Source organism: Marmota marmota, unplaced genomic scaffold (genome assembly GCF_001458135.2).
Source record: "Marmota marmota marmota unplaced genomic scaffold, marMar, whole genome shotgun sequence".
Classification (NCBI taxonomy): Eukaryota; Metazoa; Chordata; class Mammalia; order Rodentia; family Sciuridae; genus Marmota; species Marmota marmota.
Window position 1 is genome coordinate 3,612,033 of NW_026000164.1, and position 24,063 is coordinate 3,636,095.

Sequence of the window (24,063 nt, forward strand, 5' to 3'; positions counted from 1 at the left end):
TCACCACAGCCCAATCAGTGTTATTGGTTGTGGTAATGACATTTTTGGTGGTGCTGACTCCATCTTTTGCAGTATGCTATTCCATTACTTTCTGCTGTCTCTTTCTCCTCATTCACTTCGGCGTGGACTTGCTCTGCTGTTCAGTTGGCAGCTCCTGAGTTCCCAGCCATCAAGAGCTCACCTGTGCCCAAGTACTCAGCTTTATGCTACAAGTTTGGATACATGGCATTTGCTTACAGTTCTAGATGCTTCTAGCTTCCATTATGATGTCTTCATTGACGTGTTATTTTAGCAGTATAATTCCGATTTTTTGAATATACAGAATTTCTGGTTACATTTTGCTGCTTGATTCCAGCTTAAAAGATAAGGCATGATCAGTCAGAGAACATACTCATATAATCTCAATACTTTTACACTTGTGTAAACTGCTTGGTCTTTTTTTTTTTTTTTTTTTTTTTAATGTTTGGCATCTGCTTGCAAAGAACGTGTATTCAGTAGTCCTACAGTGCAGTGTTCTGTGTCCCCTGATCAGGCGGATTCTGTTATTTGGCTTGTTCAGATCTTGTATTTCCTTCCTGATCTGTCTTATCAACCTTTGAAGAAAGTATGGTAAAATATCCCAGATGATGGTCAATTTGGAACTTTCTACTATTAGTCCTTTAAGGTAGCGCAGGGAAAAATGGAATGAATGAGAACTGCCCCCACCGCCGACCCATAGCAACACTGTCAATCCAAACTTGACAGGAAAGAGGAAAAGAATGAGGGGGAGGAGAAGAGAAAATCCCAAATAAATGACAACATCAAAAATAAAACCCTTGAACATGTGGGGTAAATACAGGGCACACACTATGATGCTACATTCAATCCTAAGTATTATCTGTAATTGTTACATTTAAATGGGTTAAGGGGTCCCAGAATAACATTTAAGATGGATTATGAGATAAAATCCACATGTAGATGGTTGATAGGAGGCACATTTAACACATGGAGATGTGAGGTCAAGAGCAATCTGGCGGGGCTAGGTTTGTGGCTCAGGGGTAGAGCACTTGCTTATCATGTGTAAGGCCCTGGGTTCGAGTCTCAGCACCGCATATAAATAAATGAATAAAATAAAGCTTCATCAATATCTAAAAAGGTATTAACAAACCCAAGAGCAATCTGGCTACCAGTGCTTGAGGCCCCTTTAGGAGGGAGCAGTGAACTGCATGGTGTTGACAGGCAGTGAACTGTGGTCCCTGTACTCTCTCCCCCAATTCCACTGGACACTTAGGGGTGGCTTAGGTGGGGACATGGGAAACCTACTCACATCTGAGTGGGACCTTCCCACTTTCCTGCCTCATGAGGGCCTGGGCTGGCAGGGGGAGATGGAGTAGGCGGAGGGCCCCTCATGAGCTGGGTGGGGAGGGAGGGAGGACCTGCACTCAGGCCAGCTGGGAGCTGCTTCCCAGGATGGTGGCATGCAGACCTGGAGCCTTCGTTGTCCCCACCTCCAGGCCCCTCAGAAAGGTCCTGTTTTCCTCAAAGTGGCTACATTTCTTCTCCAAAAGAGCCCCTGCACAGCAGCTGGACACAGCACCAAATACCTATATTGTATATAGCCTCTCATCAAATCAGACTCTAGAAGGCTCTTCAGCTAGCAATCATGGAAGACGCTAGAGACCTGCTTCCTGCAAGATGAACACAGCTGCCCATCAGGGAACTTCCTACCATTTAACCATTCACATCCCATGGTGACCACAGTAGTCTGGTGAGCCCTGGACAACCTGGGCTGGGTCAGTCCTGACTCTCCTGTCAGGGGCAGACTCAGGCAGGAGGAGGTGGCGCACCAAGGAGGAGGGGCCAAGTGCCGGGCAGCAATGAGAATGCTAACTCTTCCCAGCTCTACCAACGGCAGCTGCAACCCTGAGCAAGTATTTCATGTGCCAAACTGTCCCTTTGCCCCTGTGGCATAGGGCTCATGTGCTGTCTGTAAAGCCCAGGGGACAAAAACCACCTTGATGTCCCACTCAAAGTGGGACCCTTCCCACTGCCCCTGCTTAGAAGGGAGAGAAGAGAGGAGAGGGCGTGTTTCAGCAGATGGACAGAATTCCCTCCCTCCAGGCAAGGGCCACCCACGTGGGACACCTCTCCAGCCAGTCTGCGTCCTACCCCTGCCTGCTGGTGCTGAAAAGTGCCCAGTGCTACTCTGGAACAGGAGCTGAGGACTTTCCCGTCCTGTCAGCACAGCGGAGAGGCCACTCTTCCAGCCAACACCCTGCCTACACAATCTGACGCGTGCCGACTTCCTCGCCATCACCTCGGCACCTGCTCTGGTCCTGTAAGTACCTTAAATGCCCCTTTTGGTGGTCTCGGCCCCGGGCTGCTCTGCTGAGACACCACTGGCAGCCAGCAGCAAGGAGGGGTGAGCCCCATGCAGGACCTGGAGGGGCATCAGGTCACAGCTGTCTCCAGTGGCCCACGCCTTAGGGACACACTGGGCAAAGCAGCTTGCGTGGTCATTGTGGACAGAGGTCCCTCGTGGCCTTGGGCTTCAGCAGGGGCACCCAGGGTCCCCAGGGCCCTGTGTGCATTGGCACAGTTCCTGGACATTCTTCAGATTAAATGAGGATGTGGGTGGAGCCCCAGCTCTGGAGATGAGGCGGGCAGCACTGGAGCACTGTCCAGTGTCCACGACGGGGCCACAGCTGGTCTGTCCCACCCAGCAAGGCAGGAGCCTGCTTAGTGACAGTGGTCATGCCACTGGTGTCCAAGACAAACCCAAGACTGACCCCATTCCCTTGTGTGTTATGGGCCGGTGTCCCAGCCTGTGCTCAGGACCTCAGGCCTAACTTAAAGAGAGGGTCTTTATAGAAGTGATCAGGTTGAAATGAGCTCTGAGGGCAGGCCTCCCCAACACAGCTGGCACCCTGACACAAAGCAGGTACCCGGAGACAGAGATGCACGAGACACTGCAGATACAAAGACGGCACCTCTCTGTGCCTGTGCACAGAGGCCGGTACAGAACTGCCCTCGTGGCCAGCAGAAAGAACCAACCCTGAGGATCCTGAGCTCAGGCTTCAGGCATGCAATGCCAGCCTGTGCACTTGTTGGGTAACCCTAGGCTAGCCCCTAGGGAGCAGCACTGCTAAGGTGCCTTGGCGTCTCCAGAGGTGCATTATGTGGGATGCTGAGCTGCATTGTCCCCACTGTACTGGGGGCCCAGTCCAGCCCAGTGTGGGCCCCCACCAAGTGCCTTCCTATAGGAGCCAAGGGCCCTTCCTCAGCAGCTAACATCCTTTAGAACCCACACTGGTCATCCAGCTTAGATTGCAGGGCAGAGTTCTCTCAAAACCACATGTGCCAGCATTTACTCCAGGAAAGCAAGGGCCCAGCCCTCTGCTGGGCTCCAAGATCAGGAGGGGCGGTGGTCAGGGAAAGGGCCTCATGGTCCCGATACACGGCTCTGTGCGCGCACACACCACCACCTGAGTGTGGATGGTCCTCGTGAGGACAGGAGGGAGCAGCATCTGACTGAACCTGAGCCAAGACACCAGAGGCATCGTGAGGAGTGCACCCCACAGCAGCCTCCTGAGCAGACGCCACTGAGCTGGCACAACCAGGGCAAAGGGCGGGCGTCTGGCAAGGGGACGCCAGCAGAGCAGGGGAGGAAGGCCCATCCTGGTAGAGGGCAGCCTGGGGCTGGCAAGGGGCACCCAGGCTGCCCTGCACCCTCAGACAGCTGAGCTGCTGAGGGGCCTCACCGTGGGCTCCTGTGTTCACCACCCCAGAGGGTCCCCAGGAGGGCTCTCCCAGCAGGCTGCAAAGATCCCTGCCTGGTTTGGACCCTGACTGGTGCTGCCCCTGCAGTGGCTCCATGTCTGCACTTGTTGCAAGAGTCATCAGGGGGGTAAGGCAGCAGGCACAAAAGTGGGGAGAGGGCCTTGGCACCCAGGATGTCCGAGAAGGGGGTGCCCAGTCAGCACAGTGTGGCAGTTGGGTGCCATGGAGGGGGGCTGCTGGGATGGGCTGGGTCTGGGTCTGGAAGGTTCTGCTGGGGGAGCATCAGGGGGCACCAGGTGGACCCTCCCTCTGGGGAGTCCCAGGGGGTCACCTGTCCGGCAGCCTTCTGCTTGGACCCGCAGGATCTTTGGTTTAGGTCTGGCAGGGCCCTTTTGCCTCCAGTAGGGCACGTGTCTGTGACCCAGTCCATTGGCCCAGCGAGGCCCCCGGGGGAGTGACCAGGGCCAGGAAGCCTGGCGCTTTGGCCCAGGACCCTGGTGGCGCCTCCCCAGCCGATCCACTTGGGTCCTCATTGTGGCTACTTCCTGAGCCAGTCCTGCCAGGGCTGTGGCCAGCTGGTCCAGCTTCTCTGTGAGCGCAGCACCAAGACTGTGCAGCTCCTGTTGCAGGGGCCTCCCACAGGGGCATGGTGGCTGCGGGGAGGCAGCTGGCCACAACGGTGAGACAGCTGCCGGAAGGGGACACTTGCTGGGTGGCTCAGGTGAGTCCCTGGGGAGCTGCCTCCTTTGGGTCCTGGCTAAAACCAGAGTGAGGACAAGGTTAGAGTTTCTGTGCTGTAAGGAGCTTTTGACCCCCAGTTCCCTTGCACTAGTGTTCAGTGTCATGCCTGCTCTAAGCCTGGCTTCTAGAATGAAGGAAGTTGCCTCGGGCTAGAGAACACGGGTGCTACGCCTCATTACAGCCAAATTGCCATCTTCTGCCATTCCCCACCCTGATGGGTAGGACCAGCCAGACACGGGTTCCATGGTGACCAGCTTTCTCAGGACAGTGGTCTTTCAACTTCTGGGGAAAAAAAAAATTGGTGCGTTCCTCTGCCACCACTAGGGCCAAATGTTCCACCTATCCCTGCCCTGGGGGGTCAGTGAGAAGGGCCCAGAGAAGGCCCCAATGGAACAAGGCTAGGGTTGAGGGTGAGCACCCAGGAGATGGGCCAGGAGTCCAGCTGAGAACCATTAGGATATTTCCAATGGGGTCACTCAATACCCAGTGCCCTTGGATACAAATGCCCCCCTCACTCAAAAGTTATAGATTGAGAGATTTTGATGTCTTAAATTATATTAAAAAATAATCTAGCAGGTGCAGTGTGTACACCTGTAATCCCCAGTAGCTCAGGAGGCTGAGACAGGGGATCTCAAGTTCAAAGCCAACCTCAGCAACTTAGCAAGGCTAACCTTGTCTCTAAATAGAATATAAAAAAGGCCTGGGGGTATTACTCAGTGGTAAAGCACCCCTGAGTTTAATCCCCTAGTATCCCTCCACAAAAGAAAACTCATCTAATCCTTTACCCCCAATTCCCCTGGAGCTGGGCTCTCCCAAGGTAAGCCTTGCAGGCAGCCCTAGGCCAGACCCTGCCATTTCTTAAGGCACTTGGCCGACTGGGTGGACAGAACTGCTACCCCTGTTCTTGCGCCCCAGCCAAGGCTCTGCCCTTCTCTTGTCAGCACCCCAGAGCTGCAGGTGGAGCAGAGTGATGGCTTGAGTGGTCCAAGGCCCCAAGGCCCCAAGCCCTGTCTGGTCTAGTTCTTCAGTTGAAGTAAGGACGTGGCCCTGCCCTGAGGGAGGGCAGGGGCCAGCCCAGAGTGCACCCCCACTCCAGGCCACACTCCCAAGTCCCTGGTATGAGGCTGCCCCAACGTGACCCAGGGAACAGGTGACTTGACCTCCTGCCTGTCTCACTGTGGCTCCTCAGAAGTGTGACTTGGAACCAAAGATTTTGGGATGACCCTGGCCAGGTCACTCAACAGTGCTGGTCACTGTTTCCTCATCTATTCTCTGAAGTCCCCTCAAACCCCCAATTTTGATTCAGGACAATTTCTTCACTGCACGAGGTCTTGGGAAACCCTCTCAGTTCCTGTAACGAGACACTGAAGCGAAATGGGCACCAGGAGTGGCTCATAGGTCAGACTTTCCCTGCCCACAACCTGCACAACAAACTTCGGAGGGTGTTTTCTTCTTGGAACTGGAGGCTGGGGTCCTGGCCAGTGCAGAGGGGACCAGGAAGCCACCAAGCTCACCTGCAACACTGTGCCTTCCACATCCAGGCTCTTGGCTTCTGGGTTCTTCACCTCCCCCGGAACCAGGCCTTTTTTCCAGCTGAGGGGCAGGCCAGGGATGCCCCGCTGCCTCTGTGGAAAGAGCACAGGGCACTTGGGACAGGGACACATGTAATTTTGCCAGAGCCACTCTGACATGAGGATGTTGAAATGTGGGGGAAAAAAAAAAAATCGAGCTTTCCACTTTTAAACAAGGATTAAATGAGATACAAGATGGACACTGGGCCCGTCAGGGACCCTGGCTCTGGTGAAATGGGCACATGAGTAAAGGCCCTGGTGTGCAGCCCCTGCCCTGTTCCCAGCAGGAGGGCTGTGCTGGAGTGTCTCAGTGTCCTCTGCAGCTCCCGCCTTATGCTCAGGGATCCATTAGGTAGGTCCTGCCCCCAGCAAGATACCCCAAGGATGTGCTGGGGGCATCCCCTGGACCACAAGAAGTCCTCCTGACATCTTCTGCAGGGCCATGGGGCAATGAGGAATGTGGTGTGCAGGGGCGCAAGGCCGAGGCCGAGGCCTGTGGACGGAGTAGCTCCGGCCCCTGACTAACTCCCTGGCCCTACCTCCTCCTCCTCCGGCACTGCTGAGAGGGATGGGTAGGCAGGCACTCTCTGCAGCCTCTTCTCTCCTGGGTGACCGGGGCTTGTCTCCTGTCCCTTCTGCTTTTCCTACTGGGAGCAAACACTGGGTCACAAACCTGGGTGGTAGAGTGGTGGCTGGGGGCAGCAGGTGGCATTTCTAACTTTCTTGACAGGGCAACCTCCAAGAATTTTTGCTTTTGATGTTTCTTTTGTTGACTGGCAAGTTTTCAAAAAGTTACACGACGACAATGTTATCATTTTGTAAACACTCATACCTATTGTGCACATATAGTATTAAGTATGTGTCATCGAGTGGCTTGCCAAGAATCCTGCCTCCAGTCACGCGCAAGCCCTGCTCTGGGTACCCTGCTCAAGGGCCCCAACTTCTCCCGCCTCAGCTTCCCTTACAGGCACAAATGTAGAGGACTTTCTGTCCCCAGGCAGAGTAACAAGGGGGCTTGGAGAACTCAGTCTGGACCCCGGGCCCTGTGGGGACACGTGGATGCATGCAGGGACTCAGGCTCACCTGCACCAAGGCCACTGTGGTCCTCAAGCTCTCTTCTTTCAGGCCCATCACGAGGGCTGCTGCTACTGTTGCCTCTGGGGGACCTGCCAGGGCCAGGGGACAGAGGAACTGGATGCTTGCAGCTGCGAAGGTGCTCTATCTCTGTCACAAACAAAGCTGGCATCAGAGCACTGACCAGTATCCTGGAGAGCAGCTCATGGTCACCCCTGCCCCGTGCCCCAGCAGACTCACCCTGAAGGGGTGGCCGCCAGGGCTCGGGTTCCATCCGTGCATCTTCATCAGAGCTGCTGAGGCTTGAGCTGGCACCAGGGCTGGGGCTGGGGCCAGGGCCCACCAAGCAGGCGAAGCGCAAGGGCCTCACAGGCAAGATCCCCCTCAGAGAGGTCTCTAGACAGTGCAGTGGGGAGGGCCTGGGGGCTGCCCCTATGCAGATGACAAGAGAGCCACCTGGCTATCACCTGATGGCAGCTAGGAGTTTGCCCTGATGACCAGGTTCACGACCAGGTCCCTCATGGTTCAGTCCCCAGCTCATATGGGGTCTGAACAACTCTCTCTTTGGCTATGGGACATGGAGAAGTCAAAGCCTGGCCATGTCCCTGGCTGCTCCGGAAGGCCATTTGGGGAACTTTCCACAAGTGTCAAGTCCCTACAAGCCACTGTGGTCAGGTTCTTGCCAAGCCCTGGGTCTATGAGTCCTGCAGCCTCTCACAGTCTGTGTCCCTCTACCCTGCACCACAGAGACCAGCAGCTGGCAAGGGCAGGAGGGTAAGAAAAGCCACAGGACCTGCTGAGCCATCCTCCTGCCCCTGCAGACCTGCAGGAGGCTGCCAGAAGGATCTATCTGGACAGAGCAGGTGGAAGGGGGCTCTTGCCCACCAGATGGCTGCACAGAACAATGGTCTTCCTACCCTGATCTCAGCACTAGGTCACTTTATCTTTTTCTTTTACCAATTTCAGTTTCTGCCTGGCTCTTGCTTCCATCTTCTGGGGAAGGGATGAGAGAGAAGGAAGGAGGAAAAACATGCCAGTAACACTGGAGGCAGCTTACCATCTTGCAGCCATTTCCATGGCTCCGGCCTGATGGTCCCCTGTTCTTTGAACCCTTGGTGGCAGGTGCGGATGCAGCTGGAGGTGAATGCCTGTGGGCTGGTCAGATGCAGGCTCCCGGCAGGCACTTCTCCACCCTGTCTGAGGCAGGATGACTCAGAGGCCTCACCCCTCAGTCCTGTTTTAATGAGAAGCCAAAATGGCTGTGAGCCCTGTGGGGCCTTGTGCTACCACAGAAGCACAGACAGAGAATTCCGCCCACTGTGGGGCTCTCAGGCACACAAATTTAAGGGATCACCCACTCCGCCTGTCTCAGATGGGGTGGGGAAGTGGTGCCCACGAGAGCCTGTTCAGATCCTCCAGCATCTCTTTATTCAGGGACCCAGCTCTAAGGACTCCTGGGAGCCCTCAGATGCCACGTGGGGCTCGCTTGCCAGGATGAAGATGCTCAGCGGACAGGGTTCCTGCTCAGGCCTGTGTGGTGCAGCAGTGGATAGCGGCCAGGGTGTCCGTGTCCTGGACTCTGCCCACGCTCATTCGATAGTGAGACTGTATGTGTGCTCAACAGACCACCTGGCTTTCTGGCCTCAGAACAAGCCTCTGTCCTGGCTGTTTCCAGAGTATCTTCTTGGCTCAAGTGGATCTGGCCCAAGACAGTTGGGGGCAGCCATGCCCAGGCCAAAGGTACAGAAGCTGTCCAGCCCCACTCTCAGGTACCAGGGCCACCACTGAGTTACCTTCCTTGTAGGCCATCCAATTCTTAGGTTCCACTCTCCTGGGCTCCCTGTCTGCTGCTGAGAAGCAAGCCCGGGCAGGCTGCTGCCTGGGTACCGGCAGCTCTTTGAGACAGTTCTCCAGCCCCTGGAGTGGGGAGCTTCCTGGCAGGCATCCTGTGAAGATCCAACATTGGCCCTCTTGGGTGACTGGAGCCTTGCCTCTTCTGCAGCGTCCAGGGCTAGGGGCCATCAGAAGAGGCACAGAACTTTGGACGTGTTGTGGTAGTTCAGGGCCCTGGATGGAGACCTGGCCCCAAATATCTATCAGCCCTGGCTTGGGGTGGCCCTGTCCAGGCTGCCTTATAAGTAAGAAGCCTGACCTGTCTCCTTGGCCACCTTCACAGAAGCCTACCCAGGGTGGAGGAAGGAAGTAATGGGGAGCCTGGCCACAGGTGTGGTTCTAGGCTCCCTCAGTGCACCCAGCTGCCACCATGGTGAGGGATGGCAACACACCAGGTGGCCCTAAGGACTGTGAGTAAGGCTTCCTTTATTACTCAAAAGAAGGCAACCCCGCAGGCTTCCTGTCCTCTGCATATGGCAGGCCACAGGCCACTTGAGAAAACAAATACATTGTAAAAATTGTATCCTAGTGATGGAGTTGTGCCAGCAATGGGAAGGAGCTGAGCTGGAATTCTAGAGGGAAGACCCCTTTCCAGGCAAGCAGACAGCACTGTCCACATTCCTCCCTGAGGGACATGTGCTGATAATTCTGGGCCCAGGCGCAGTTTAGAACCAAAAGCCACATGCATGTGGAGGGCAGAGTATGAGCTACCAGAGGGTGTTTGCTGGTTCTGGGGGCTGTGCCAGAAGTTCCTGAAGGGCAGCTTGAAGGCCCCTCCATTTGGGTTACTTAGAACCCATGTCTATCTGCAGAGGACACATGAAAAAGAAGTGCACCCCAGGACACTCTGCCCTGACACAAGATGAAGTGGTTTTGGTGGCCAAGGGTTAGCAGGACAGAATGCAGAAACATGCCAATGGCAGATGTTTAGATGAAGAGCAAGGTGGGGACCTTCCTGGAATGCCACTGTCCACATGAGGAGACAGAAGCTGGTCATGGCAGGTGTCTCTGGAGGGTGGTCAGATTCAGTGGTGGTTGTGGGAGGCACAATGGGGACTGTGGGGCGGGGAAAGAGAGAGACTTTACTTTTCCCATATAACTTTCTGTAGCTTTTGAACAAAAACATTTGATTTCATTACCCATTAGTAACTAAAAATTAAGCCACGTCAGCTGCGTTTCAGGCAAAAAGCCCCACACCCAAGGGGTTCCTCCGGGGGACTCAGGCACTGAGAAGAAGGCCTGCATGGCCCAGCCAGAGTCCAGGCTGTAGTTCTAGGCCTTTCTATTAACTAGAGATGGAGCCAGGACACAGATACAAGCAGGTACCCGGTGTGCACCCATGGGACACGGACAGGCCAAGAGTACTTGGATTATTCAGGTGGGGAAGAGGCTAAAGGGATGCTCAGAAGCACTGGAAGACCCCAATGCCCCAAGTCCCCAGGAATGAGTCTCCCAGAGAGACCCAGGGAGGCACAGGTCCCCAAGCACACCTCTGAAGCTGGTTTATTCAAAGCATACTATACTTTCCCCTAAGCTGGAGGCCAGTCTCGCATATCTTTGTGGCTGGGACAATGAAGAGTTTAACTCAATAGGAAAATTGAATATACTACCTGTCTTTCTGGACCAAGTCACTAAAATGGACCCCTGCTCCCACCCTGTCCAAGACAAGTCCATTCCTGCCTCAATGTCCCCATCTCTGCTCTGGCACAGGGCTGATGACCTGACTGGGCCAGAGACCTTGATGGGCAGGGGCCTTGTATGACATCTTGTCCCAGAGGGTTGGTAGCTCACCTTTTCCAGGCCGCTGTCCCTGGCATCCCCCAGGACTCCCAAAATACAGGTCCCCATCGGTGCTGCAGGCTGAGGAAAAGCTGGTGGGGGTGCCTCGGGAGCCTGAGGGTTGAGCCAGACTCTCTCTCACATAGCCCTGCAGGCCCAGAGGCAGAGGTGGCTCCTTGGTGGCCTCTGCGGGAAACAGCATTTTTCAGGTCACAGCAGAGCCTGCTGGAGAAGAGGCCCCTGGGCCATGGAGTAGATGGCACCAGGAGACCCTGCCTTGAGGTATCTCTCTCCAGGGTTTCCCATGGCACAGATGCAAATCCCCAAACCCCACATTTCATCTCCTAACTAAAAAAAAGTTCTCCAAGAAGAAGAGGGCAAGAAGACTTGTAACTGTGCTACCAAAGCTGGAGAGCTGCCTGGAGCCAGGCCCGGAAGAGGGCAGTGGGAAGAAGGCCCATGCTTCAGAAAGCTGGAGAGGACAGCTAACAGAGGCCTCGGTGTCTCTCTCCACCGTGTGCATGGTGACAGGCTACCCCAGGCCCACTACACAGTCTACCTTCACTGTGTGATCCTTGAGACTGCAGCTCTGACCGCTGGGACACAGAGGTGGCCAGTGTCCGGAGTGGTGATGACCCACCTGGGGGAATGCCTTTCAGACAGGCCTCCAGAGCTGCCAGTGGTGAGCTTGAGGCCCTGCTGGCTGGGAAAGGAGAGAACACTGTCATCGTCCCTCACAGGTCCTTGCCCTGCCTGTCGGGCCCTGGCTTGGTCCCTGGCTGGCTGCCCCTGGCCTGCCTCTTACGGGGCTGATGAGTCTTACACCAGCTCTGGGACCTGCCGGGCAGCAGACCCTCCTGGAGGGTACTTCGATCCTCTCTCTGCTTCTCCGGAGGGAATGAAGGTGTCCCTGGCCTTGAGGATAGAGATAGGGAAAACCACCTGCCTGCAGTGGCCATCTTCCTCAGGCAGGACCTCAGGGCACAATGAAGGTCCTTACTGAGCCAGAGGGCTGCTGGGGCAAGGCCTGGGTTGAGGACATGGACTGAGGTCACTGTTTGGGAAGGAAGCCCAGGGACAAGTTCCCTGCCCAAGGGACAGGCAGGTTTCCTAGGCTTTGGGAGCTTCTCTGAGCGCAGTCCCACGGAGACAAGGTAAGACAATCCCAGGCCTTACCTTGAGCTGTGGGGCCCCAGCAGTGTGTTCCGATCCCTTTGGCGTCTCTGGTAGCAGAGAGGCTATGACCCTGCCTACCAAGCTGGCAGGACACAGGATCCAAGTGGCTCTGGGACCAGCTGTCCTCTACCTTGACCACAGTGAATGAGCTGCCAGCTTCAGTACCAGGGCAGGAAGGAGGGGTCTGGAGGTGTCTGGACCCTGTGTGAAGGAGGTCACCAGGCAGCCCAGGTTTTAGGACTGGACTCACCCCAGGTTTTGTGAGGTGAGGTGGGGCTTCTATGGCCCCTCTGCATCCACAACAGTCACTGTGCCTGGGTACAGTCACTTCTTAATCGCCAACACAGACCAAAGTCACATTCCTACTTCCATCAAAGTCCCTTTGGGTTGCTCTGAAGCTTTCTAAAGAAGGATTAAGTCAGCTCTGTCCAGTTAGCACCAAATCAGATCTTTCTCCTTGGCCAGACAAACCACCCAGTCTAAACACACCTGATGGGTACCCCAAGCCCCAGTCCTACTACCAGACCAGACAATCTGAGGCCAGCCCAAATCCCAGTCACACCACCTACTGCCAGGAACCCCAAATCACAATTATGGCTTGAGGGTCTATTGGGCTACAACTCCAGCTTCTATGTTTTGGCTTCCTGCCCCACCATCCCTTCCTTCCTTCTGAACTTTTACTTCGTTCTATGAAAGCCAGTCTGGGAAATGATCAAGAATGATTAGGCACCTCCTCTGTGCCTTGCTCCATTTGCAGAGTGATGGTGCTCAGTATCAGGCCCTCTGACTGAGGCCTGTGTGCTTTGTTGCAGAAGGTCACCCACTGCCCTGCTTGTGGCAGCCCCTTCCCTCCCCAGCTCAGCAGGTGGCCTTTACCTTCAGAATTCTTATTCAAGGTCCCTGGATCCTCTTGTAGCAGCAGGTCCCCTGCTCCTGAGGGGTTGGGACACCTGTCCTGGGCCTCTGGGATCTCCTTCAGACAGTTCAGCAGACCCTGGAGAGGAGGATCCCCCGAAGGTGACTCAGTCTTCACTAAGAAAAAAGGCACACATGTCCACCAGAGCCCAGAGTCCAGTCCTCGCACCAGACAGGATCCATCCAGTGTGCAGTGAGGATACAGGGCCAGAAATCTGCAGATGTGAGTCAGGTCTTCCCATGCCTCATTTAGTCTTGTTTAAGTCACTGTTATTTTGGTGCCCAATTTAAAAATGCCTATCAACCATCCCTCCCAGAACAGGACGGGTGAGAACGGAGAGGCACTCAGAGGCAGAGTGAAGGAGGCGGGGCACTGGACAGGGCCCTGGTCCCAAGCGCAGCCTACTTTGAAGGGGCTGTGACACACACAGTGCGTGTAAGAGGCACACTGTTGAAGTTAACCCCGCCCGGACCCCGTGGAGTGAACCAAGGACCAAAGCTGCAGCAGCCTTTAAAACAGATTGTATTGTCATGTATAACTAAAAAGAACCAAAAAATTAAAAAAGAAAAATAAAACTTAACAAAAAATAAAATAACATGCAGGCAGTATTTAAAGAGAAAAAATAAAAGACATAATAAAGTGTCACTCCAGACCAGAGCTCCTGCCCCACTGGCTGTCCAGACTGGGGCCACTCTGAGCACCTCACCAAGTGTCAACAGGAAGTAACACTTGAGCGCTGTGGCTCTTCTCCTGAGTCCCAGGTTAGGAAAAGTGAAGAACAAAGAGCAACCAGGGCAGCATGCGTGCTTCTGAGTTTTTTTTCCTATCCTAATGCTTCTTTAAGAGTCACCTGGGGCTGGGGATATGGCTCAGTTGGTAGAATGCTTGCCTTTCATGCACAAGGTCTTGGGTTCTAATCCCCAGCACCACACACAAACACACACACACACACACACACACACACAACCACCTGGTTTCAGTCACATGACATTGGGAATACAGGAGCAGCCAGGTTAGTAATGATCCTCAAGGGAGACAGTGTGGAACAGAGAAATAGCTACAGAATGGCTTTCCAGGCACTTTGGAGCCCTTGGCCTGAGGGCATCAGATGCCCAAGGACTCACCTGGCCAGGGTGGGCTTGCTGGCCCCGGCTTCACCGTGGTCAACCTTGATGCACCCAGGAGAGGGACAGCAGGTAGTAAGTTTGGTGCTGCCTCAGCATTCTGGGGCCCAGGCACAAGGATTTCTTTCAGACAGTTGATGAGGCCTTGCAAGGGGCTATTCCCAGGAGAGATTCCTGCACACAGACAAGGTCACTGAGGTCACTGTAGTCCTGACAGGGCAACATAAGACCTTCTACAGTCACTGGGATCTCTGGGCAGCTGAGAATCACCCATGTGAACAGACGAGGCCTGCCCACTGAGGCTGCTACAAGACTAAACTGACTATTCCCCTGTAGCCCACTCAGCTCCAGGGCAGGCCTGATCTCATCCCCAGGAAAGCCAGAGTCTCACCAGTCCTTGAGGTCCCTCTCTCCTGGATTTGGTGGTTCTTCCTCTGGCCAGAGCTGCAGGTGGGAGGGCTCAGCTCCTCAGCAGGCGTTCCTGGGCCTCCCCTTCCTGTTGGCCATGGTTTGTCCACAGTTTCTGTTGCAGAAGACAAGGAAGGCCTTTCTAGCCTGGGCTCCACTTTGGGATCACCCAGATCCAGTCACCACGAGGAGAGACGCCTCTAGTTCCTCAACTCCCTGGGGGCAGACAAGTCCCAGAAGCTAGCTTTGGAGGACCTGTTCCAGGAGGGCTGGGGACCTTTCCCTGTTTCCTTCTAGTTCAACTGTAAATACCAAGACGGTTCACTTGAACAAGCCCGGACACTTCCTCCCGACCTCAGCCTCTGAACACCGCTCAGCAAGTAATGTCTGCAGCTTCAACACACTGACCCCACTCTCACACTTGTGCTTTTCAAATCAGGGCACATGGAATGTCAGGGCATGTGGGTGGATGACACCTGAAATCAGAGGCTAAGCAGGCTGTGTTTTGGGGAATGCCAATCTTTTTTTTTTTTTTTTTAATATTTATTTTTTAGTTGTATTTGGACACCATACCTTTATTTTCTTTCTTTTATTTTATTTATTTTTATGTGGTGCTGAGGATCAAACCCAGGACCCTGCACATGCTAGGCGAATGCTTTACTACTGAGCCTCAACCCCAGCCCTGGGAATGCCAATCTTATTCCATATTACTTCAAAATATTCTAATAAAAAGATATTTAGACAAATGCAAAATTTGCAAGAATTTTTAAAGGTACAATGAGACCCCAGAGAAATTCTAGGGCTACTGTGGCCTTCTCTGAGGTTAGGCTTTGATATTAGACGGTCTGAGAGTCAGAAGAGGTGCACACAGGTGAGTTACCTGCTGGGCCCTGTGGCAGAAACTGCCTGTGTACATGCACATGGTCCTCAGCAATAAGGGGTGGATGAGAGGCCTCCAGGGGACCAGGCATTGCGCCCCTCCCATTTGGTCTCCTGACCAGAAGCAAAGTATGCTGCCCTGCTCTCTGGGACCTTCGCCCCCACTCAGCAGCAGAGGAGACTGAATCCCAGAGAAAACAAAGAGGGTGAGGGTTCAAGTTCCCTGACTCCAGGGTTGAGGACCTTGAAGTATTGATGGTCCCCATCGTTGCTGGATTAGACTCACTGATGAGGAGGGGTCTTCCGGGCCCCCCATCTCCAGGCGGGCCACTGGAGGACGAACTGCTGGTCGGTGTAGTGGCCAGGCTGGGCTGGCTCACAGGGCTGTCCGGAAGGCAGCTGAGCAGACCTGGGGGAGGGCAAGACTCCACTTCCATGGTCACTGTTGAGGGGGAGAAGACACTAATGCCAAGGTGCTCCTGCCACTGTCACCACCGGGGTCCTTCCTTGCCATGCTCCACTAACAATGGCCAGGACACCAGGGACCTAGGCACCGCTGTCACTAAGCTGACCCCCACATTACAGCCCTGGTCACGCACTGACGAGGCTGCACTCCTCCAGCCTCTGCTCACTCCATTCTCATCTGTCACCAGCTGAGTGGGGAGGTGGGGCCTGAGGTGTGTGAGCAGGGACCAGGGGGAGGACAGATGCCTGGAGAGGTGGAAAGAGCACTGACTGGGAAGTGACCTGGGCCTCACTGGCCACTCAGAAGGCTCAGCCTCCCTCCCTCCCTCATCTGCAGGACATCAATAAACACAGCTCACCTACCACGCAGGGCCCAAGGCACAGGTTGGGGCCAAGGTGAGAAGCCCAAGCTACTCTGCGCTCACCGCACCCAGGAGCTCAGAGGCCAGGCACACAGCCAGGGGCTGGCACACAGCCACTGGCGACTGCCTCCCTGCAGGAGTGGAGAGGAGCTGGGCGGCACACTGGGCCCAGGGTGTGGACTTGGACTTCACCTTGTGGAGGAGCTGTGAGCGCCACAGAGACCGGCCTGGCTGGCTGACTTACCCTCAGGGCTCGCTCTTTCCCCGTCCAGGCTGGTTCCCCTGCTCTCAGGGCTGTCCTCAGTGCCCTTGACTTCCCGGAACAAGAACTCTGGGATCCCCTTCACCAACTGCACCAGGGCGGTGAGGTGCAGGCTGTGCCGAGGCTGTCTTCCTGTGGAGGGCCACAGTGATCCCCGCGCCCCTGTCTGCTCAGCACCTGTCCCTCAGGCAGCCCTCCCGACCACAGGAGGAGCAGCCGGGAGAGCCTGATGTCCCGTGGGCTCAGATCAAGAGATGTGCCTAAGGAGCAGCCAGGATCAGGGGGGAGCAGTGTGCATAGGGACACAGGGGTCTCCTACACCTGTCTCCTTTCTTAAGGGAATGTCAAGCAGGGCTGTCCCCACCAGCTAGCCCTCTGCCTTTCCTGGAATCCCCTAAACTCCCAGCCTTGCTCAATCTGGGCCCTGTGGAGCAGGTCTACCATCAGAGGAGCCGCAGGCTGGCTCTGCAGGGACGGCAGGGATAAGGGTTCCGCTGGAGGCAGGAGCAGGCCTAAGGTGGGTGTGCTCTCCAGGGTGACCCCAGGTTCTTCTGGCACTGCTCGGTGGAATGGACCATATGTAACATGCTCCTAGTCCAGAGCAGTAACAGGTCAAAGCCAGGGAGGGCTAAATTAAGCATGTTGAGGTCACAGTGTCACCTGAGGACCATGAGTAAGAGGGGGAGCCCAGAGTCTGCCCAGAGGACTTACCCTGGGGGCTTCCCTTTACAGGAGGCTCCTGCCCCTCATCACCGTGACTCCCTCCTCCCATAGCTGCTCCAGGCTCCGTAGGTGACAGAAAAGCAGAAAGGGGAAGCAGCTCATCTGTCCCTGGGGAGAAAAGCAAGGACAGTCACCCTGGAAACAGAATGGTCTCTCCGTCCCAGAATCGAGTTGTGGCCCAGGCACCCCACATACTGTGCAAGTATCTCTGTGCATGTTGGTGGGGCCACCCACACTCAAAGAACCAGAGCAGCAGAACCTAGCAGTCACTGCAGACCTCACCAAATGGTACCCAGCGGGAACAGAAGGGAGGCCCGGCCCAGCACCCAGCTTTCAGGAGGCCCCTAAAACTGTTCCTTTCGTAGATGAGAAGACTAAGGCCTGGGGGGCCCGGGGTCCTACAGTCCTGGGGCCTCCTGGACTCCAGCCTCCCCAATTCCATTCTCAGTTGGCACTCGCCGCGTGCACCCCAGGGAGGCCAGTGGAGGCATACCCACGGAGACCAGCGTCTCGTAGTTCTCCCGCATCACGTCTCGGTAGAACTCCCGCTGCCGCTCCTCCAGCAGCCTCCATTCCTCCTCGGAGAACCGCACGGCCAAGTCCATGAAGCTGATGGGCACCTGCGGGTGGTTGGGGAATGTTGGCAGTCCTGCCAGCAGGGCCAGCCCAGCTGCCCCCTCAGCTCAGTGCCCTGCACACGTCTCTGGGAGAACACGGGGATGGAGCGGGAGCAGTGGGTGGGTGGGACCTGATACCAGAAGCAACAAGAATTGGCTAGAGACGGTGCTGGCAGTCAGCTGGGTCCCCAGCAGGACTTGTTGAAGCTCTAATCTCCAAATGGGTGCATGTAACTTCACTTGGAAATAGAGTCACTGCAGGTGTAACTAGTTAAGAGAAGTCACACAAGTACAGTGATCCTTTAAACCAGGTGACTTGTGTCTGTATAAAAAGAGAAGAGACACAGAGACAGACCCTGAGGGGAGGAGGCCATATGAAGATGGAAAAGATACTGGAGTGACAGCCACAAGCCAAGGAAAGCCTGGGTCCCTAGGATCTGGGAGAGGCAAGAAAAGAGCCTGCTCTCAAACCTGCAGAGGGAGTGCAGCTATGGATATCTCAGTTCCAGGCTTCCAGACTCAGAAGGAATGAAGCTCTGTTGCTTTAAGACCTGGGTCTGTGGCTCTGTCACAGCAGCCCAGGAAACTACAACAGTCTCATGTCGCCCAGTCCCTAGGCCCCACAAAAGTCAACCCTGGGATGAGAACTCTGGCCAGCCTGGACTTCACCTTGTGAGATTCTCTGAGTTAATAAGCACACTTCCCTGAGAATGTGAAGGCCTGAGATCCTACTGCTGAGGATTAAAATAAAAAAGAGTTGGCTGATAAAACCAATTAGTTATCAAGGGTGAGGATCCCTTATCTCAAACACGTGGGACCAGAAGTCTTTTGGATTTCCAGTTTGGGAATATTTGCTTCTACATAATGAGACAGACTTGGGACAGGACCCAAATATAAACCTGAAATTCATTTATGTTTCCTACGCATTTTATACACATGGCCTGAAGGTATTTTTTAATGTGCCTGCCTTTTGACTGTGACCTGGTACACGAGCTCAGGTGTGGGATTCTCCACATGTAGCATGATGCTCAAAAGTTTTGGATTTGGGAGCATTTTAGATTTCAGGATTTTTTATTAGGGATAGGGATGCACATCTATATAATTAAGAAAAAAAAAAGTATTTTTTTTTTTTTTAGCAGGGATGCTACAACACTCAGGAATCAAACAAAGTTTGACCCCCTCCCTAGGCCACTCTAGTAGCCTGTGACCCCTCTGACTTGTGTTTAAGTCCTTGACCTTCAGATTCCAATCTTATGGGCACAGCTCTTCCACAGACCCTCTGCTGCCAGGCTGAGTCCAGCTCCCAGCTCTGCCAGGCACAGCCTGCCTCACTTTCCACGTCCTGCTTGTCCTCTGAGGACTGACGTTCACACAGCGCATCCCCATGGGGACCCTGCAGTACACAGGCACTGACTCCATGAGGTGATGCCCACGAAGCCCTTCTGCATAGGTAGACTCTCCAGGAGACAGATAAAGAGACCCTTACTAGACAGCGGCCCAGGTGTACGAGCAGAACCAGTCAAACTATCTCTTTAGTCAGGTGAACAAAACCTCCAGCGCATGTTTGCATCAGGTCAACCAGAACAGAAACATCATCAATGTAAACATCACTAGATTCAAAGACCCACACGATGAGCCCACAACTGATTTATGGCTAGAATGCTTAACCAAGAAGAATCATTCTGAACCCATATATCAAATGATTGACATGGGATTTGATTTTCGAGGAAGCTTGCCTGGGAATCTGCACTTCTCTTCCCAGGAAAATCCTGACTCAGAGAGCTCAACCCTGGGCGAGCCCCAGTCCCAGGTGAGAGGCGTCCACACCTCTCCCTGTGCCTGGCTTCTGACAGTCCTGTTCTTTTTAGCAGCACAGTGAAGAACCTGCTGGGGCTAAGTTAAGATCCTACTGTCCCCTTGGAGAGACCTCCTTGGACCCCTGTCCAGTGACACTCTAGGCTGTAGTCCAGCTGTCCTCACCTCGCCACGCTCCCTACCCCAGACCTCTGTTTCACCCTCTCTTCCTTGGGGATGGGAGTCTATTAGACACTGTGCCTTTCTTAGAGAAGTACCCAGAAGAAACCCCAGAACCCTGGACAGCTCTGGAAATGGAGTTCTTATACACCCAGTACTCATCCGATTTCTACACCTTCCACGCTCATCTTCGGCTACCCTGTGGCTTTTTAAGGCAAAAGCAACCCTTCTGTCTTAGTTTCTTTAAAATTTGTCATTCAGTAGATTTTAAAACAACCATGACACCCAGAAAATGGACAGGAAAGAATTTAAAGTTAAGGCAAAAATGAACTTTGTATAAATTAAGCAAAATGTAAGTTCTGAGAAGTGTCCTTCTGGTTCAGAAATGAAGGCGAATTATGATTTGTAAGAAAGAAATTATAAAGAAAATGAAGACACTTGTAAAGCAAAGAAAACAGCTTCTGCCTTTTTTCATCTACTCAGTGATTTTAAAAACCGTCACAGCTACTAACTGGCAGCCTTGTCACTCACTCACTGTACTCCCCTGCCTGTCACCCTGACAGCTGACAGCTAGCACTATGCAGTCACACCCCCTGGTGCTGTGGGCACCATCCACAAACCCAGCTAGACAGTCTCTCTAGTGACTGCCTAGATGCACAACTTAACGCACGGCTTGTCACAATGCCATGCAGGAAGAATGAAGTGCATCCGGTGTCAGGTGCATCTGGAGGAGGCCCCTGGGAAACCATCCGCCAGTTTCCACTGACCTCACTCCTGTGCCCTGCTACTGCTGAGCCTGCTGTGTCCTCCCATTGTAATGAATCAGGTGTGAGCCTGTCGACCTGCTTGTCCTCCTAGGGATTCCTGAGCCCTGGATGCTCCTGGGGACCCCAGCACAGGGCTCCATTACTTGGCCACCTCATGCCCCACTGTGTTGGGCCCATCACTCCTCAGTCCTCCCCTCCATCTGCTGGGCCTCTCTGCTCTCCCTCTTCCTCCTAGAGACCTACCCAGCCAGGGCTTGGGAACCATGGGGGATTGCAGAGTGGGACAGGGCCAAAAGGTCATCAAAGCAAGTCAGTATCCAACTAATGAAGGCTGCTGGGAGCTTCAGACTTGTCACAATAGGCCTAGGGTCCAAATGGACATAAATGCCACCTATGGACTGAGCAGGCACATTTTACCTGTATTCCTTGATTACTAAGTTTAAAGGTACAGATGCTGTGATGGCCAACATGCATGTCCTTTAAAAGTAATATGGATTTAATTTAAAATATGTGAAAAAACTACAACCTAATGCACTGAGAATACCACCATGTGGGGACTGGGGAAGTTAAAAAGAGGGGTCACAGAGTCAAGAAGGCTGGAAGCCCCTATTTGCAGTCCAACTGTCTCACTGCTGAAGTTAAAGCAAGTGGGAACAGTTAACCACCTGAAGGAATAATCAGAGCAGTGGCACAGCAACGTTGTCGCCCAACAGTGCCAGGAGTGTTCAGGTGTTGCATGTGGACCTTTCGGGGGACTGGAGGAGCACAAAATAGGTGGAGACGGGTCAACAGCAATGCATGCTGCCTGAAGAGAAGGCGTGCCAACAGAGTGGCACTGTCTCACAAACCCAAGGGTCTGAGTGTCCCTGGCCTTGACCAGGCAGCACGCATGCTCTGCCTGCATTGCAGAGCTCTTCCTGAATGGCAGTGGACACTTTGGCCACTCCAGCTCTGCACTGGAGCGGATCTGCATGCTTCCCAAGCAGCTCTGTGTCAGGACCAGGCTTCCCGTGCAGATTCCACTGCAGGTGGTGCTATGGTGTGAGTGTGACCCCCGAGTCCATGTGTTGGACACCTCACCCCTAACTCGAGTGTTGAGAGGTGGAAACTTTATGATGTCATCAGGCCAAGAACAGACTGATGCCACTGTTGTGGGAGTGGGTTAATGACCTTGAGATCCTTTCCTGGTAAAAGGCTGAGTTCAGCCCCTTGCTCTTTCTCTCTTGCCCTTCCCCCTTCCACAAGAGCCAGATCCCGGCCCCTTGATCTTAGACTTGTGATCTCCCAAAACTGTGAAATAAATCTTTGTTCTTTATAAATTGCCCTGTCAGGTGTTCTGGTATAGCAGCACAAAACAAACAAGACAGGTGGCCGAAGACTTAATTGGCCACCATTTATTTCCAGTTTGACTGTCAGTTCTATTTTTCATTGAAGCAATTGGCTTAATCTGTGTCTTAGTCCACTTCTGTTTCTGTAATAGAATATCTGAGACTGAGCAATTTGCAAAGAAAAGACGTTTATTTTTTATAGGTCTAGAGCCTCGAAACTCCATACTTGAGGGCATCTGCTGAGGGCTTCTTGCTGCATCATAACCTAATGCAGGGCATAATACGGCGAGGGGGCTGGCACTCTCTCTTTCTCTCCCTCTCTCTTTTATACAAGGCCGCTCCCTGATAACCACTAATCCATGAATAGAGTAATTCATTCACAGGGACAGAGCCCTCAGACCCAATCACCTCCCCAAATTTGCACCTCTCAACACATGAAATTTGGGAGACACCCTTAAATCATAGCATCCTGATTTATCTGTCTTCTGTGAGTTTGATAACTCACAGTTGAATTGATAACTTAAAGTTGATTCTCCTGGGAACCATAACCTAGGGTTGCAATGAACAACATCAGATTAGTTATGGGATTTTAGCCAAACTACTAAATCCATTTGAGCCTTAGCAAACTCATCTATAACACTGGGATCACAACATCCTACCTCATAGGGATGATGTGGAGACAAAAATCAATTGATGTAAGAAAAATACCTAAAATAAATGCTGACTGATCTGCAGCCAGATCTGCCTGCTAATATTCACCTGCAGGGCACAGCCTGCCACCTCTGGCTCTACCACACACTACTCCTAACCTCCCAGGAACTCTTTATCGCCAGGCTAAATATATCTGGCTTCTTTAGACATCTGTGAGCAATGCTTTCCAGAGGTCTCCCCACCTCAGCTTCAAGATGGACTCCTGGGTGATGGAGGTATAAAGTGCGAATGGGAACTGACTGTGGCCTGGGTAGGTGCTCCTATCAAAGGCTTCTCAGGGTTCTGAGTGGAAGAAGAGTGAGGCGCGAGCGTGTGTGTGTGTACAAGTAAGTGTGCAAACACTCATCTTCAGGGAAGGAAAGCCACTGTCCTCTTTGTGCTCAACCTTGCTCTCCTCTCCCAACCAACACAGCAAAGCTTTTGGGGCTGATCCAGGCCTACTGTAGCTCTCTCTTAAAACACGCCTTCTACTGCATGACTAGCCCCATGCAAAACTGCAGCTTCAGTGTCCTGAGGATTTGTCCACCTCTCACAGTCCTTGCTAGTCTAGACCCATTCTCCAGGTGACTCAGACTAGCAGATCAGACCCTGTACCACACTGCCCTCACTGTGCTTACAAGGTCCTGGGCTCCTGGGAGTCACACTGGATATGAAGACTACAGGCCCTGTCTCTCACTGTGACCTTGCATTCCCCAAGGCCAATCCAGGCCACCTTCTCCAAGTAGTCACATAGCATGAGAATGCATACTTCCCTGCACATTAGATTTAAAAAACCAGTGCTCCAACCCCCTGACTTTGCAGAACAGAAAACTACTGTACGAGGAGGCCCTAGGATGGGGTTTGTGGGCATATCTGAGCAAGGGTGTCCTTGGACTGCCCTGTCAGCCAGAGCTACAAAGGAGACTGCCCTAGCCTGTACCATCTGGCTTCCTGGCTTCTCCCTTCTCCCAAGATGCTTGTTAGGCACTTGCCATGCTAAGATCCTGGGACAGTACCTGCTCTACCTGGCCACACACGGTCCTCACCACTATCCCAACATAGTTGCCTAAAGGTGGCCAAAGTTCAGAGGCCACCACAATTGCATTGCCAGCTCCTGTCCAGGAAACCCTGCAACTCCCCACTGGCATTTTCACTGCCCACAAACTCAGTCTCAAAGGTGCCCAGGGGCTCCCTCCAGCTCTTGGATATACCACTAGGCATTTTACCGACATAAAACTTGGAATCTGTTTTATCTTCTATTTCTCCACTTCCACCTCCCCACTCCCTGGAGCCAGGATCTTGTCAAAAATAAAAGTATCGGATTTAGTAGTTCCCCCTAGGCCTCCATGCCCACCACTCTCAGGATACCTTGTAGCAAAAAGGAAACACGCAGAGAGGGAGGGCGATGCTTAAGTCCAAAGAAGGAGTTTCCCCAGGAGGCTGGGACTCGGGTCCGTGGGTCCCGGAAGAGGGTAGGGGTCGGAGTTGGACCTGGACTTCAGCGCACGAAGTCCTCAGCAGCGGGCTGGCCTGGCTGGGTCCCTGCTCTTCCCCG

General features: G+C 53.6%; 1 protein-coding gene across 12 annotated transcripts; it reads right to left on the reverse strand.

Annotated features, from left to right (window-relative positions):
* Nucleotides 1-855: 855 nt before the first annotated feature.
* On the reverse strand, nucleotides 856-18,167 carry Krba1 (KRAB-A domain containing 1). 12 transcript variants are annotated; one of them, XM_015493714.2, is made up of 18 exons: nucleotides 17,626-18,128; nucleotides 17,121-17,240; nucleotides 16,392-16,541; nucleotides 15,607-15,762; nucleotides 14,425-14,556; nucleotides 14,034-14,207; nucleotides 12,870-13,025; nucleotides 11,994-12,194; nucleotides 11,377-11,520; nucleotides 10,830-11,003; nucleotides 8,939-9,091; nucleotides 8,203-8,379; nucleotides 7,386-7,577; nucleotides 7,155-7,295; nucleotides 6,611-6,718; nucleotides 6,015-6,125; nucleotides 4,091-4,516; nucleotides 856-3,516 (listed from the first exon to the last, which is right to left on the reverse strand). In XM_015493714.2, exons 1-18 carry the CDS (start codon nucleotides 17,735-17,737, stop codon nucleotides 3,422-3,424), a joined length of 2,922 nt encoding a protein of 973 aa, XP_015349200.1. In that variant the 5' UTR covers nucleotides 17,738-18,128; the 3' UTR covers nucleotides 856-3,421. The 12 variants fall into 12 exon arrangements, 11 of the variants coding, with proteins under 11 accessions (XP_015349200.1, XP_048642688.1, XP_048642687.1 ...); XM_048786731.1 differs by having other exon boundaries at nucleotides 3,320-4,390; nucleotides 4,421-4,516; nucleotides 17,626-18,129; XM_048786735.1 differs by lacking the exon at nucleotides 856-3,516 and having other exon boundaries at nucleotides 4,162-4,390; nucleotides 4,421-4,516; nucleotides 6,611-6,715; nucleotides 7,155-7,237; nucleotides 17,626-18,138.
* Nucleotides 18,168-24,063: the final 5,896 nt, after the last annotated feature.

Coding starts and splice junctions, on each gene's coding strand:
- Krba1 (XM_048786730.1), bottom strand. CDS start 17,737: ATGGACTTGGCCGTGCGGTTCTCCGAGGAGGAATGGAGGCTGCTGGAG. Junction 14,557..15,606: donor CGGAAGACCCCTCCTCATCA/GTGAGTCTAATC, acceptor CTTCTGCAACAG/AAACTGTGGACAAACCATGG. Junction 12,195..12,869: donor CTTGAATAAGAATTCTGAAG/GTAAAGGCCACC, acceptor TCCTTCACACAG/GGTCCAGACACCTCCAGACC.